The sequence below is a fragment of the Chenopodium quinoa genome, unplaced genomic scaffold, assembly GCF_001683475.1.
Source record: "Chenopodium quinoa cultivar QQ74 unplaced genomic scaffold, ASM168347v1, whole genome shotgun sequence".
NCBI classification, from domain to species: Eukaryota; Viridiplantae; Streptophyta; class Magnoliopsida; order Caryophyllales; family Amaranthaceae; genus Chenopodium; species Chenopodium quinoa.
This window is the reverse complement of record NW_018742903.1, coordinates 2,207,401-2,220,401: the sequence shown is the minus strand read 5'-3', so window position 1 is coordinate 2,220,401 and position 13,001 is coordinate 2,207,401. Positions and strand designations below refer to the sequence as shown.

The 13,001-nt window shown below is 38.3% G+C and overlaps 3 protein-coding genes across 3 annotated transcripts; 1 reads left to right on the top strand and 2 right to left on the bottom strand.

Annotated features, from left to right (window-relative positions):
• Positions 1-569: 569 nt before the first annotated feature.
• LOC110727228 (protein AUXIN SIGNALING F-BOX 2-like) lies at positions 570-4,429 on the bottom strand. The gene is made up of 3 exons (XM_021906794.1): positions 3,623-4,429; positions 1,892-2,387; positions 570-1,612 (listed from the first exon to the last, which is right to left on the bottom strand). The coding sequence occupies exons 1-3, from the start codon at positions 4,072-4,074 to the stop codon at positions 836-838; spliced, it is 1,725 nt and encodes a 574-aa protein (XP_021762486.1). The 5' UTR covers positions 4,075-4,429; the 3' UTR covers positions 570-835.
• A 5,508-nt stretch (positions 4,430-9,937) lies between these two features.
• Positions 9,938-10,500, top strand: LOC110727227. Its single transcript, XM_021906793.1, has 2 exons — positions 9,938-10,230; positions 10,316-10,500. The coding sequence occupies exons 1-2, from the start codon at positions 10,033-10,035 to the stop codon at positions 10,454-10,456; spliced, it is 339 nt and encodes a 112-aa protein (XP_021762485.1). The 5' UTR covers positions 9,938-10,032; the 3' UTR covers positions 10,457-10,500.
• Positions 10,501-10,570: 70 nt separating this feature from the next.
• Positions 10,571-11,687, bottom strand: LOC110727225. Its single transcript, XM_021906792.1, has 2 exons — positions 11,380-11,687; positions 10,571-11,291 (listed from the first exon to the last, which is right to left on the bottom strand). The coding sequence occupies exons 1-2, from the start codon at positions 11,630-11,632 to the stop codon at positions 10,675-10,677; spliced, it is 870 nt and encodes a 289-aa protein (XP_021762484.1). The 5' UTR covers positions 11,633-11,687; the 3' UTR covers positions 10,571-10,674.
• Between the last annotated feature and the right edge of the window lie 1,314 nt (positions 11,688-13,001).

Genomic DNA, 13,001 nt, shown 5'->3' with positions numbered 1-13,001 from the left:
TACTTGTAAAATAGCAACAATTCAAAGTTGGCATAACGAGTCATCTGAATCAAAGAACAATGCATTGAAAACACAATACATTATCTATTATTTTTCTTTGCCCTATTATTTTTAAGTGGTTTTTTGTGGAACTTTAAATTCTTATTTTGAAAAAATAAAAAATTGTCACTAACCCAATGGATGTAATTTGGGCTGGTTTTGAATCTTTTGATCTGCTTAGTTTTAGTCTTTTCGAGTTCAATTGATTTCGGGTCCTATTCTTGAGCTCAAAATCCAACCCAATGAATGAAAAGTATAGTATTCCTGATTCTCTCATCTCCCCTCAAATACATCCTGTGGAAATTATCGGTCAACTTGAATTATTTCCTCAACTTTTGCTAACCTTGATCTTATGGGCAGGTTTGTCAAATGGACTTGAAAACCTAAGTTCAAACCTTTAATTAAATTCAGAAAACTCATTTTACGTAAAATCAATTTTTCATGTACCAAATGAGCTCAATTTAGATCAATTAAGTGCTCAACTCGACTCGAAACTTTTTACATATGCTCGACTCATGCTCGCTACTCACTAAGCTCAATAAGGCTTTGCTCAACTCGTGCTCATTAGAATTAGTAATACAATTTAGTTCAGTTCGGTTTGCCTCTTAACCAACAGCCAAATCATACTCCGTATAAAAGACACAAAATACTAGGCTTTCCATCAAATTGGGGAAAGTACTTCACCATAATGTGCTACATGTCCAAAAACCAGTTTGCCTAAGGAAAAAAAAAAAAAACAGCAATACAACAGCATGATAATAAGCAGGGGAAAAATAATCCATACTAAAGATACAAACTACAAGGTCCATACGAACTCTGGTGCATCTTTCCTCGGCCCAACCAAAGTTCGATATAGGTACATCTTTTCTACTTTCTGCCTGTCATCGTCGAGATTGAAATCCCCTTGCTCATTCTCATCGATGATCTCCACATTTAACCGTGGCATCTTCCTCGCAAGCAACTTGCAAGCCCCCAAGGTCACTTCACAAGACGACATCCAAAGGGATCGCATTGCTTCATACTTCCCGATGTCAGTTAGAAGTGCCGCATTTCCAAAGGGGCAATCCCGAATCTCTAACTTCCGGAGCTTGTTGCACCCATTCAACACATTAATCATCGCCTTATCACTATCTCCAGCAAAAGCAACAGAAAGCATCTGTAGTTGCTTGGCATACATACCAATGTACAGGAAGACCTGGTCAGTCAGAAGTCCTGAAATTGATAACCGCCGCAGGCTCTTGCACGATTGAACAATCGCCCCAAAACCCTCATCTAAAGGTTCCCCGGTGACTGCATCGGGTTTTATTGGATCTAGGATACACAATCTGAATCGGATGAAATTCGGGCAGTTCTTTGCCACGGTCATTAATCCGGCATTCGTCATTTGGTGGCAGAAGTAGAGGACAGAGTTGAGCTTAGGACAGCCACTTGAAATTGCAACAAGCCCTTCCTCAGTGACAGCAGCAGCTTCCCCAGGAGCAAATGGGTCAGAAGGAAAAACCCTTAACTCTTCCAATTCTTTACAAGTATCTGCAACAAGAGCAAGCCCCTTGTCTCCAATGCAATCTAATATCTGCATGGAATAAATATCCTAGAATTAGACAAGTCTATGAGTGAACAAAAACTAAAAAACTACTGTATTAACTTTAATATAGTCCTGATATCAAGTCAAAGAAATATCCTCAAAAAAGAACTAAAAATTCCTTGAAAATAAACACAATACAGTACGTAGTATACGCATGGGAATTGAATAAATTGAAGCAATCAGTTTTCCAACCGTTTTTTTTTCTTTTCACCTGAATAAATCGAGCAATGAACTATGCAAAAGTTGAAAACTTGACAAGGAACATACCCACAGGCGTTGGAGTTTCTTGCAATGAAGGATAAGCTGTGTCAGCTCAAACCCACTAATTCCAGGTGCATAGCTTAGGTTCAAAGTGGTCAGGTTTGAGCATAGTGGATAAATAGCAGGAAGACAGCGATCAGAAACTTCCAAGAATCCTGATAAGCTCCTAACTGATTCACACTTGGATATGGCAGTCATAAGGTTACTGTAGGTCTCAGACTTTGGATCATGAACAAAGGATCCGGTGCCCAAGTCTACCAATTGAGGTGCCTTTGAAAGGATCTTCTGAAGGGTCTCAAAAGGAACAGTACGATTAAGCCTGAGACTCCTAAGATTTGGACTCCTAGCTACCAGCCTCTCAAGCGATGCCAGATTGACTTCTCCCTTGAGGCATGCAAAATTGAGGGACACAAGCGATGTGCAATTCTCAGGGAAGCAACTTAGCCAATGTCCCTTGCGATCATCTACCTCATTTTCTTGCAAGTCCAGCTCTCTCAGGTTCCTAGCATAATGGAGCACAAAATCAGAATATAACTTTTAACTTTTCCCTTTCGTGTTCATAACAATTCATCTTCAATAATAAAGAAGCTTAAAGTTAGATCAACTTCAGCACACAGAGGAATCAAAATGGGCAGAAGCTAAATGATACCAATCTCAAAAGAGTATGCATACAATAAATGATAGGCCAATCTGCAAATAATAATATAAACACTCTTGAGTTCCTTTGCAGTCCCCTATATATCGTTACACATTTCCCCTCCACTGCCCTAGATCTATGTTCTCCTTTCACCCATCCACTAAGCTGCTCGACTACTAGCCTTCACGAAACTGAACTTGCTAAAGTGCAGGAAGTGTCAACAGGAGCAACCAAAACTAAAGCAATCTTTAACATTCACATCTTTTTCTTCAAAAAGCATTTGCCCTATCATCTTTATTTCTTCAATCAATGTTTTGAGGGCATCATTTTAAGAATTCTCAAAAAGTGATACCACAAAAAATCATAAAACTAGCAACTATTATTCAACTATCACTCACAAAGCCACTTTCAATCAATCGAACCAAAGCCTCAGCATATAATATGCATAACAGAACAGTAGAAAGAAGGTATATTCGATCTAAAAACAATACAGTAGGAGAAACAAAATCGCGAAGAAAAGCTAAACCCTTTACTCTCAAATAGAATGTCCCACTCTATTGGATGCATCATCTCACCAAAAAAAAAAGGCCCGGTTCCAAAAGTTACTTTCAACTACCACAATTAAAATAAGATCTAAAGAAAGAAATTTATGCTCCTAATTTCCAACAGAACAAGTTCAGATTAATAGTATTTTCACCTAGATTCCTAAATTAACTAAGCAAATCAGCTGACTTCCCCACAATTACTCATCCCACCTTAGATGCCAAAGCATAAAAACTGATACCATACAAAAAAGTCAAACTTGCATATTTTTACTTGCTTCTTCCTCTAAAATTCCTTAGATCTTCATTTCCTGATTTGCCCTTTCTATTTCCAACTATTTCCTTTTTCACTAAATTACTAAATCAAATATCCCATTTTTAAAATCTAAATTAATCTTTCCAGTCTCATTTTTCTTTAAATTAGTAATATAAAAATACCCCTTCAGCAACTACTTTCCCATTTAACTCACTTACTACACAAAATTAAGTTTCACAGCTGGAAATGGACATGTAAATGCCAAATAAAAACAAAAATGTAAAACATAAATGAAAATATACCTGCAATTGGAGGCAATAGCAGCAAGACCATCAGTAGTGAAGCCTTCACAACTAACCAGAACAAGAGACTTAAAATGTTGAAAAGATTTAGACAAAAGTTCAAGACTTTCATCACTAACAACCATTCTTTTCAACCTAAGTCCTTCAAGTGAAGGGCAACCCTTAGCAAGAGCCTCAATCCAGGGGTAAACATAACCTCCCCAATCATGAGGTACCAAATTAAAATCTGCAAAATGAGGCTTTCCTTTTAAAGTAAGTACCCTTAATCTTGGAAACCTTCCTATTAATCTTTCTGGGTTAATTGCATAACAGTTTCCTATAAATATTTGAGATCTACTTTCTCTTTCTACTTTAAACCATGTTTTGCATACTAATGATACTGAGTTTCGATCTTGGTTGCTAGTTACAAAATCAAATATATGCTCTAATACTTCTTCTGGGAAATAATTCATCCTTTTTCTAAATTCATATGTTTAAAAAAGAAGAAAAAAAACAGATCTACTTTAAGAAAAACATAATAAAAATGAAGTCTTTTTTGTGGGTTTTTTTTTTTTTTTTGAGCTAAAAAGTCATCATTTTTAAGCAAATCAGAAGGAAATGATTGCAGAAATTAGATCTAATAATTTTACAAAATGAGAAAAAAAAAATTAATTATGACCCAGAAAAATTGATTTCTCTGAAAATAATCTACAACAGAGGAAAAAAAAAGATTAAAGAAAGAAAATTTAAGGTTTTCTAAGGACTTTCTCTCTCTAAAAACTTTCTCTCTCTACTGTGAGAGAAGGAGAGTGTTAAGGCAGAAAGAGAGAGACAGAGGAAGAAGGAGGAGGCAGGAGGTTAACTTTGAACTCAACCATGGTTAAAAGAAACTAATCATGGTTAAAAAAGTGTTAAAGATCGGACGGCTGAGCGTGGAGAGCGTGGAAATTGTGGGAAGGAATCTTGACCGTTGAAATAGGTAAAGTCCAAATGCATAACATGCATGTGTCCTTATCACTTGTTTCGATGAGAGAGCTCCTTCTGCAAAAATCAAAATAACAAAAAAGTACGTGTGTTCCGAAATTACCCTTATACTTTGTTGGAAATTACGGAGATTTTTAAGGGTATTTGTTGGGAATTCTGAAGGATATTTTGGGAATTACGAATTTCGATGTAAACCTGGCCATGTGAGGGGCATCTTTGGGTCCCACTAGCTTTTGTTTACTCCTATCAGTGTTAAGAAAGCGAGTGTGGGAGCTTTTTTTAAATTTTTTTATTTAAAATAAAATTAAAATTCTTAATTTTAAAAAAATAAATTTCATTTTTTTTTGGAGAAAATTATAATTTTGAGTAATTGATAAAGATATGATGTCGATATGATACCCTGTTGTAATGTCAGTGAATTTTTTCTTTCAACTCAGTGATTTATGTTGCTCTAATTATTTTAAATTTTAGAGGAAAAATTTTTTAAAAAAAAAAAGAAAAAGAAAAAAAGAGTAAATAATTGATTTAGGTAATTTGTGTGATGATGAGCTATGACTGAGGCATCATTGGCTACTTTAATAATTTGGAAATTCGAGTAAGAAAAAGTAAAGAAGAGAATGATTTGGACAAATCTAAAGACTTTTGCTTCTAATTACGTCTCATTCTACACTTAGCTTGCTTCCGTTTTTGTATATCAATACGGAGTACACAAATTTGCCAAACTTTGCCAAATTTATGTGACGGATTGATTATGAAATTAGGGATGTACATTGACCTAAATTAGTTTTGACACTTAATCTCTATTTTTTTTTTTATAATTATTTTAGTTATATTTAGTTTAGAATTAGATGGGTTTAAGATGTTATTAAGCAAAAAATCTTGCGTAAACTTGGTCCACAATAAACACGAGATTTATACGGACGCAATTGAAGTTGTATGGAACATAGTGACCCTAATTTTAACATAGTAATCTTACTAGCTTAGAACCCATGCGATGCACAATTTATATAAAACTCATTTTTGTAATTTGTACATTTAAATAAGAATTGTGCACCTTGTACAAAAATATATTTGTTATTTTAAAGTTTTAGATTTTCATTAAAATTATGATATAGTTTTTATTCAACATCGCCTAATACATATTTCATTGTAGGAGATCATTTATTAGTGTGCTATTTAAATTTGTTTCAAAATCCTAGGATAAATTGAGAGGTAGTAGTTGTAACGTAGAAACTTCCAATATTCAAATTTCAAAAGTATTGAAAATGGTTAAATAAAATTAAAAATTAAAAAAGTAAAAATAAAAATATGACATCATTGTTGCATTTAGGCGGGAAAATTTTTATTTAAAGAATGACATGTGAACAATAATAATGTCAACATACTCTATTTTAGTAACACTTTATAAATTTTTAACATAGTTACTTTTATTAAAACTTGTGTAACGTTTAAATTATTGTGAATCTGAAATACGACGTTATGTTAAACATAGTTACCCTAATTTTAACGTAGTAACCTTTATTATTTATATTGACCAGTATACAAAAATTTTCATTAACAAAAATAAAATAGCCTCTTATACCCTTTATAATGCCACAATGACTTTTATTTCAACATAATAACCTTTATTTTAATATAGTGACTTTTTTTATTAATAAAACAACCATAGTGTCTCTTATATTAGTGGTCTACAATAAATTAGTGTGAATTAGGTCCATTTAAGAGTTTGTAGTGTATTAAGTGAATAAAGCCATGTTTGGCATTTAGTTGTTAGTTGTTAGTTGTTTTGATATTTGTAAGATGGCAGTTATTTGCATTAGGCTAAGTAGATCCAATAAAAAGTAACTAAGATAGATCTCAACTCTTGCATGAATTGAGGGTTTCTTGTCAATCGTAGTCAACAAGATGCACAAGAGTCGTGGTTTGTGTTTGGTTTAAATCCCTTAACCTATGATAGCAAAATTAAAGCTTATCAACAAAAATTTTATCATTCAACTCTCTAAATATTATTAATGAAAATAAACATATTTATAGGCATACTTCCTATGCCAACTAGGATTTTGAATGATAAAATTAACCTTAAAATTATCCCTAAGAAAGTGTGAATATCTTAATTATGTCTTATTAAAGTACAAAAATACAGATTTTTCATAAACATCTAAATCTTTAAACAAAGTGTAAATTTTGGATTGATGCCACCCGATCTCACTATTACTAAATGACTCAAGCAAAACTAAAGAAAGTAATTAAACTTTAATCATGATGCCTTTAATTGATCCACATCATACTCCTGCTCTTAAAATTAAACTTGTCTCAAGTTTTAGCAAAACATGGAACCAAGATATCATCCAAATTAATTGAACATAAACTAAAATAATATGTCTAGTCCATCCATCCACTTCATGCTTAAAACTCACAAAATTAAGTGAACTGTTAAACATCGCCCGCAAATTCCTACATAAAGCCCACAAAATAAGAGTGAAATGACACTTGTGCCCTCAAACTAAAAAACACAATTTCTCTCTCTACTCTCTACTTCCACTTTCTCTCTCTAAATTATTTCCAGAGCTATGTCGAGGCGGCCCGGCAAGGAAGTGGCGGCACCGGCGGTGGGCGGAAGGCGGTTTGCCGGCCAGAAGGTAATTTTTTAAATTTTTGTAATTTTTTTTTTTAAAAAAAAAACCTCCGGCGACGGTGGGGCGGCAAGGCGAGACGCCACCACCACGGAGGAAGCGCCTAGGCAAGACGCCCATACGATGGTGGCGGCGCCTAGCCCAGACGCCACTACCACGGCGGCGGCGCATAGGCTAGGCGCCACGGCCGTGGTAGTGGCGTCTGGGCTAGGCGCCGCCACCACCGTACGGGCGTCTTGCCTAGGCGCCTCCTTCTCTTTTTTTTTTTTAAATTTTTTTTTTGTTTTTTTTTAATTTTAAATTTTTTTTTCGAATTTTTTTTTTTTTTTAAAATTTGTTTTTCTTTTTTTTTAAATTGTATGTTCCCTTTTTTTTTTATCTTTTTTTTTTAAAATTTTGTTTTTTTATTTGTTTTAATTTTATGTTCTATTTTTTTAAAAAAAAAAATTGTATCTAGTTTTAATTTTTAATTTTATGTTCCTATGTATTTTTTTTTTTTTTAATTATATTTTTGTATGTAAAAAAATTATAAGTTCCCTTTTTTTTTATAAATTTTCTTTAAAATTTTGATGTTCTTCTTTTTTTAAGTTTTTGCAATTTTAAATTTTTTAAGTTTTGTTAGTTTTTTGTTTTTGGTTTTTTCTTTGCATTTTTGATTTTTTGTTTTTGTTTATGTTTTTCATTTTTTAGTTTGTTGTTTATATTTTTTGTTTTTGGTTATATATTTTGTTTTTGGTATATTGTTTTGTTCATATTTATATTTTTTTTATGTTTATATTTATATTTTTTATGTTTTTATTTATATTGTGTTGTTTATATTTTTATTTTTTATGTTTATAATTTTATTTCCGTTACTTGTTTATTTGCTTTTGTGTTTATTTTCGTCCTTTTTTGTATTTATATTTTTTGTTTTTGGTAATATTTTTTGTTTTTGTTTTTGTTTATGTTTGTTTTTTTTTTTGTTTGTAGTTTATATTTTTTGTTTTTGGTATATGTTTATGTTTATATTTCTTATGTTTATATGTATATTGTCTTGTATATATTTATATTTTTTATGTTTATAATTTTATTTCCGTGACTTGTTTATTTGCTTTTGTGTTTATTTTCGACTTTTTTTAATTTGTTTTCGTTATTATGTTTCGTTATTTACTTGGAGTTAGGCATCGCAATTTAGACCTGGTGCGGGGAAGAGTATTGACGTCGTGAGGAGTACGATCTACTCAATGGAGAGCTCGGGGCCCAGACACGTTAGATCCCGTGGTATTTCGGCCTCGGCCCGCAGAGAACGGGTGCACTGTTCTGCGGACGATCAAGATGATGATGATGATGAGGAGGAGGAGGAGGAGGAGGTCGAGGACGAGGAAGATGCAGATGAGGATGTCGACGATCAGAGTGGACCATATGATGATTACGGTCCATTCAGTCAGAGGCTTGATGATACGTATGAGACGCATAGGGTAGATGTGCGTAAGGGTCGAGATGGTAGGTTTGTTAGTAGATCTGGCACATCATCTGCGTCCACTGTGTCTGCGGGTAGCAGAAAACGGTCGAGGGCCGTTAATGATTCTTGGATGGTGAGGGGTGAGGTGGCCGGGGGACCTATAGACGGGAGTGTGATTCCTAGCTTTTTAGGACACATCGCTACCCGTATTTGGGAGGACCAGGAGAGGGCTTTGGATACAGGCATTTTGAAATGCCAAACCCGGGAAAAGACTTGTAGGTTTTTGTGTAGCTGGGCTGATGCTTGGCCGGAGGAGAGCGAGATGGTCGGGCGATTGAGGGGCACTAGAGTGAGTCACCTTCCTGCCACCATGCACGACAGGATTGACTGGACGCTGATCACGGCTTTCGTTGAGCGATGGCAGCCGGATACGAACTCGTTCCACCTTCCGTTCGGTGAGATGACGATCATGTTGCATGACGTCGAGGCCATCCTTGGGATTCCCGTGGAGGGAAACCGAGCATCTGTCGTCACTGATGCGGATCAGGCAGATTTACTAGCGGAGCTGTTGGCGGTGGATAGGGCTGCGCTGTACACATCGGCACTTGGTGTGTGGGATCACGGCGGCGTTAAGATCTCAGCCGTCTTGCAGCGATGTTTGCACCCTACGGCACGTAGGACGCAGGACACACAGCTGGCTGCATATGTTTTTCTTCTTCTCGGGTGTACCTTGTTTCCGGATAAGAGCGGGAACAAGCTCAGGCCACGCGACATAGTTGACGCGTGTGAGCCCGACAGAGTAGGCCAGTTTTCTTGGGGGTCGGCTACGCTGGCGTATCTGTATCGCCAGTTAGGATTCTCGAGCCGGGCTGATGCAGCAGGTATCACTGGATGTCTGACGTTGTTACAGACCTAGATATACGAGTATTTTCCTGCGTTTCGACCACACCGCGACCCGGTTCCCATTGGTGATGGCCAGCCACGTGCCTGTGCGTGGAGTCCGCGTGTCGAGAAGAAGTCCGTTGACCGCCTGCGCTCCATACGGTTATCGCTTGACAGGATGTCCCCCTTAGAGGTACAGTGATTAAATTATTTCTACTTTTACAATCTGATGCTTTATTTTATGACTGTTACTGATTTTAAATAATGTGCAGGTGAACTGGATGCCTTTCGGCCAGAACCCTAGTAATAGGGTACCCAGGACCCTCTACACCGGACTGATTCAGTATCGCGAGATCGTAGAGGCGTACATGCCGCAGCGCTGTCTTCGCGAGCTTGGATTTGTCCAAGTTGTCCCACCTCCACCGGCATGGCCCAGTAAGGCGGTACGATCTGCGTCGTCGAAGGAGTACGTCGTCCAATGGCCGGCAAACATGATATCCATGTGGGAGCAGTTTCCGATGGTTGCCCGCCTATGGACGGCGGAGCTGCAGCGGCCGCCAAGTGGGGTGACTGCCATGTGTGACCAGCACTACATGGAATGGTACATCCGGCACTCGCACCCGAGGTTGATCAAAGACATCGACGACGCAGATGATGACGATGTGCCACCTGCCACTGCCTCTTATGCGGTACGTCTCATCTTTTATTTGTTGTTATCTTATTTTAATATATATATGTATAATACGTCGTTTCATGTTTTTTTGTTTTGTGTAGTGGATGGGCAAGATTATGCAGTTGGGACACCGACTTTTTGAGGAAAGGGACTGCATGACGAGTGCATCAGGCAGAGCTGTTATTGACGATCTGGAACGGACCCTTGAGCAGTGGCAGTGGGCGTCACAGAGGGATTACTGATATTTGAAATTAGACATTATCTTTTTAGTTTGTAATATTTGAAATTATTGTTCTTAGTTTTTAAAATTCAATATTATCTTTTTAGTTTGTAATATTGTGAAATTATTGTTGTTAGTTTTTAAAATGAAACATTATCTTTTAAAAATGAACACATAGAAATGACATAGTATTGACAATACAAGGCCTCATAGTAAAAGGTAGGTGTACATCAACAAAAACTACATGGCAATTAAATTGTTCCACTGTTGCACGCGAGCATGGTACAAAGCATCCCAACCCTCCACGCTTGCTCTACGAATTTCATACCACTTCGGTATGATATGTGGGACCGGAAAATCGGGTGACATGTCTAATCGGATAAAATGTCTGTATGACGGCCCAAGAAATCCAATAGCAACGTCCCTTACCGGTCTGGTGACGGTCTCGCGCGAACACAAGGGCAGAACCGTTGTACATGGATAATAGGCTCGACTATGTAAACCAAGGCCGAAATGCATGACTGCACACTTGTAGATGTTTGCAACGGCAAAGAGATCAAGTGGCGCATCGAACCAATGATTTTGACCGCAAGGTCCCCCTCCCCACCGGATACGCTGCAGAGACCTATCCAAGTCCTCGCCGTACACATGGCCATACACATCTCGGTTTGATGCGATTTCACTGTACATCAACTGCCGCACTAAACCGTAGTTGTCTTCACCCATTTGAAACACATCCGCCACAACCCGAAATCCGCAGTTACCATCTGCAATGACATCATTCCACCCGTCCAAGAATGGCATCATGATATTAGGGATCCTGTCCTTATATGGAAAATGTTCAATGTCCATTCTCCCTGTTACACACATCAATAAACACAATAAACAAGTCAACAGTAAACTAATCAAACAGTCAACAAAAGAAATTGAAGTCGAATGTCTTACCGGTGCCGGGCATATTCACCGACGACGATGATTGGCTGCCACTTGATGAGGATGTACGACCACGGCCACGGCCACGGCCACGACCGCGAATGTACTCAAACGCACTCTTGTTCCGCCGTGGTTGTCGACCCCTAGGTCGCTCGACCCCTTCCGGTTCCTCGGTATCCAAACACGATGTATTGAACATGTCATGAAGTATGTGTGTAGCACTACGAATGATCGAAGGGTGACTGGAGGACACTTGGTCAAACATCAACTGAAACTGCTCCAACTCCTCCTGTTCACGGTGAACCGTATGCGGAACAGCATGCTCTTCGATAACGAGCGTCCGCCAGAATGGATGAACCTGATCGACATGTAACGACGCCCTGTCTTGCGTAATTACGCGGTGAATGGTGCATGCACAAGGTAATCCATGAGTCATTGATATAGCACATCCGCACCGAATAGCCACTTCATCGCCCAACTCCCTCATCCTGGTATACTCGCTCAGAATCAACCCCAAACAGTGGTGTGACACACGACCGTGGAGAATCTTAAATATGAAATGGCCATACAACATGCCATGTCGTCGTCTGGAGTCCTCGAGATAGTTCTTGATGCCGTTCCTCTGAGTATCAATAGCCTTGTTTATTCTCTCGAACAGTGTATCCAGAGCAGCCGTGGAAGAATCAATCCAGTCCTTCAAAGCTCTATGAGCGCTCTCGACTCTGCATGTCGTAGTGTTCCCAAAATGAAGAACTTGGTTCGTCCAATATTTGACAAACTTTTCCCTCTGAGGTACCCACTGGTGCATCACATAGTCTACGATTGGCGGGCACCACTTGTACGCATCCTTGAAGTTTTCCAAGGCTCGATCGTACTCTGCCTCTGTGGTAGCTTGCATGATCTTCCGCCACTTACCATTTACCAATGTCTCTGCTGTTACTAAATTCTTGTTGAAAAGATTGTAGGCTTTGACTTTCACGCAGTTGTTGATGTGCCATGTGCACAGTAAATGGCTCGACTCCGGAAACAGCTCCGCTATAGGGGCAAAAAGACCTCCCTCACAATCACTTACGATGGCCGATGGCTGTACATTTGGGCCGATGTAGTTTCTCAACTTTTCCAACACCCAACGGTAACTCGCAGCCGTCTCATCCTTCATGACTGCATAACCAATCAGAAAGTTCTGGTTCGTTGGAGCCATCCCAACCATCTCAACCAGTGGGAACTTGTACTTGTTTGTCTTGTACGTTGAATCGATCAAAATCACAGATGGCCAAGACGAAATCATATCAGCACAATCAGGATGGACAAGGAACAAATGAGTTACCTCCGATGTGTCTTCGTCAGATTCAAACCAGTAAAGGTAACCACGTGCTTGTGCCTGGTGCAGAAGCTGCTGTATAGGGTTCCTTCCCTCTGACCGTTCAAACCTCAATTTCTGTCTGACGTTGTAGATGTGTCTTCGGTTTGGCTGGTCTTCGGGGAATTTCTCTAACACAGACGCTAATATTTTAGCGGGCTTCACTTGAGCATCACTCATTTCTTTTACAACTAGTTTCGCAGCTGGACTTAGGCCGCTTAACTGCCGATGCCCCACTTTGTATGCTATCAGCTCATGGTTGTGATATCCCCAT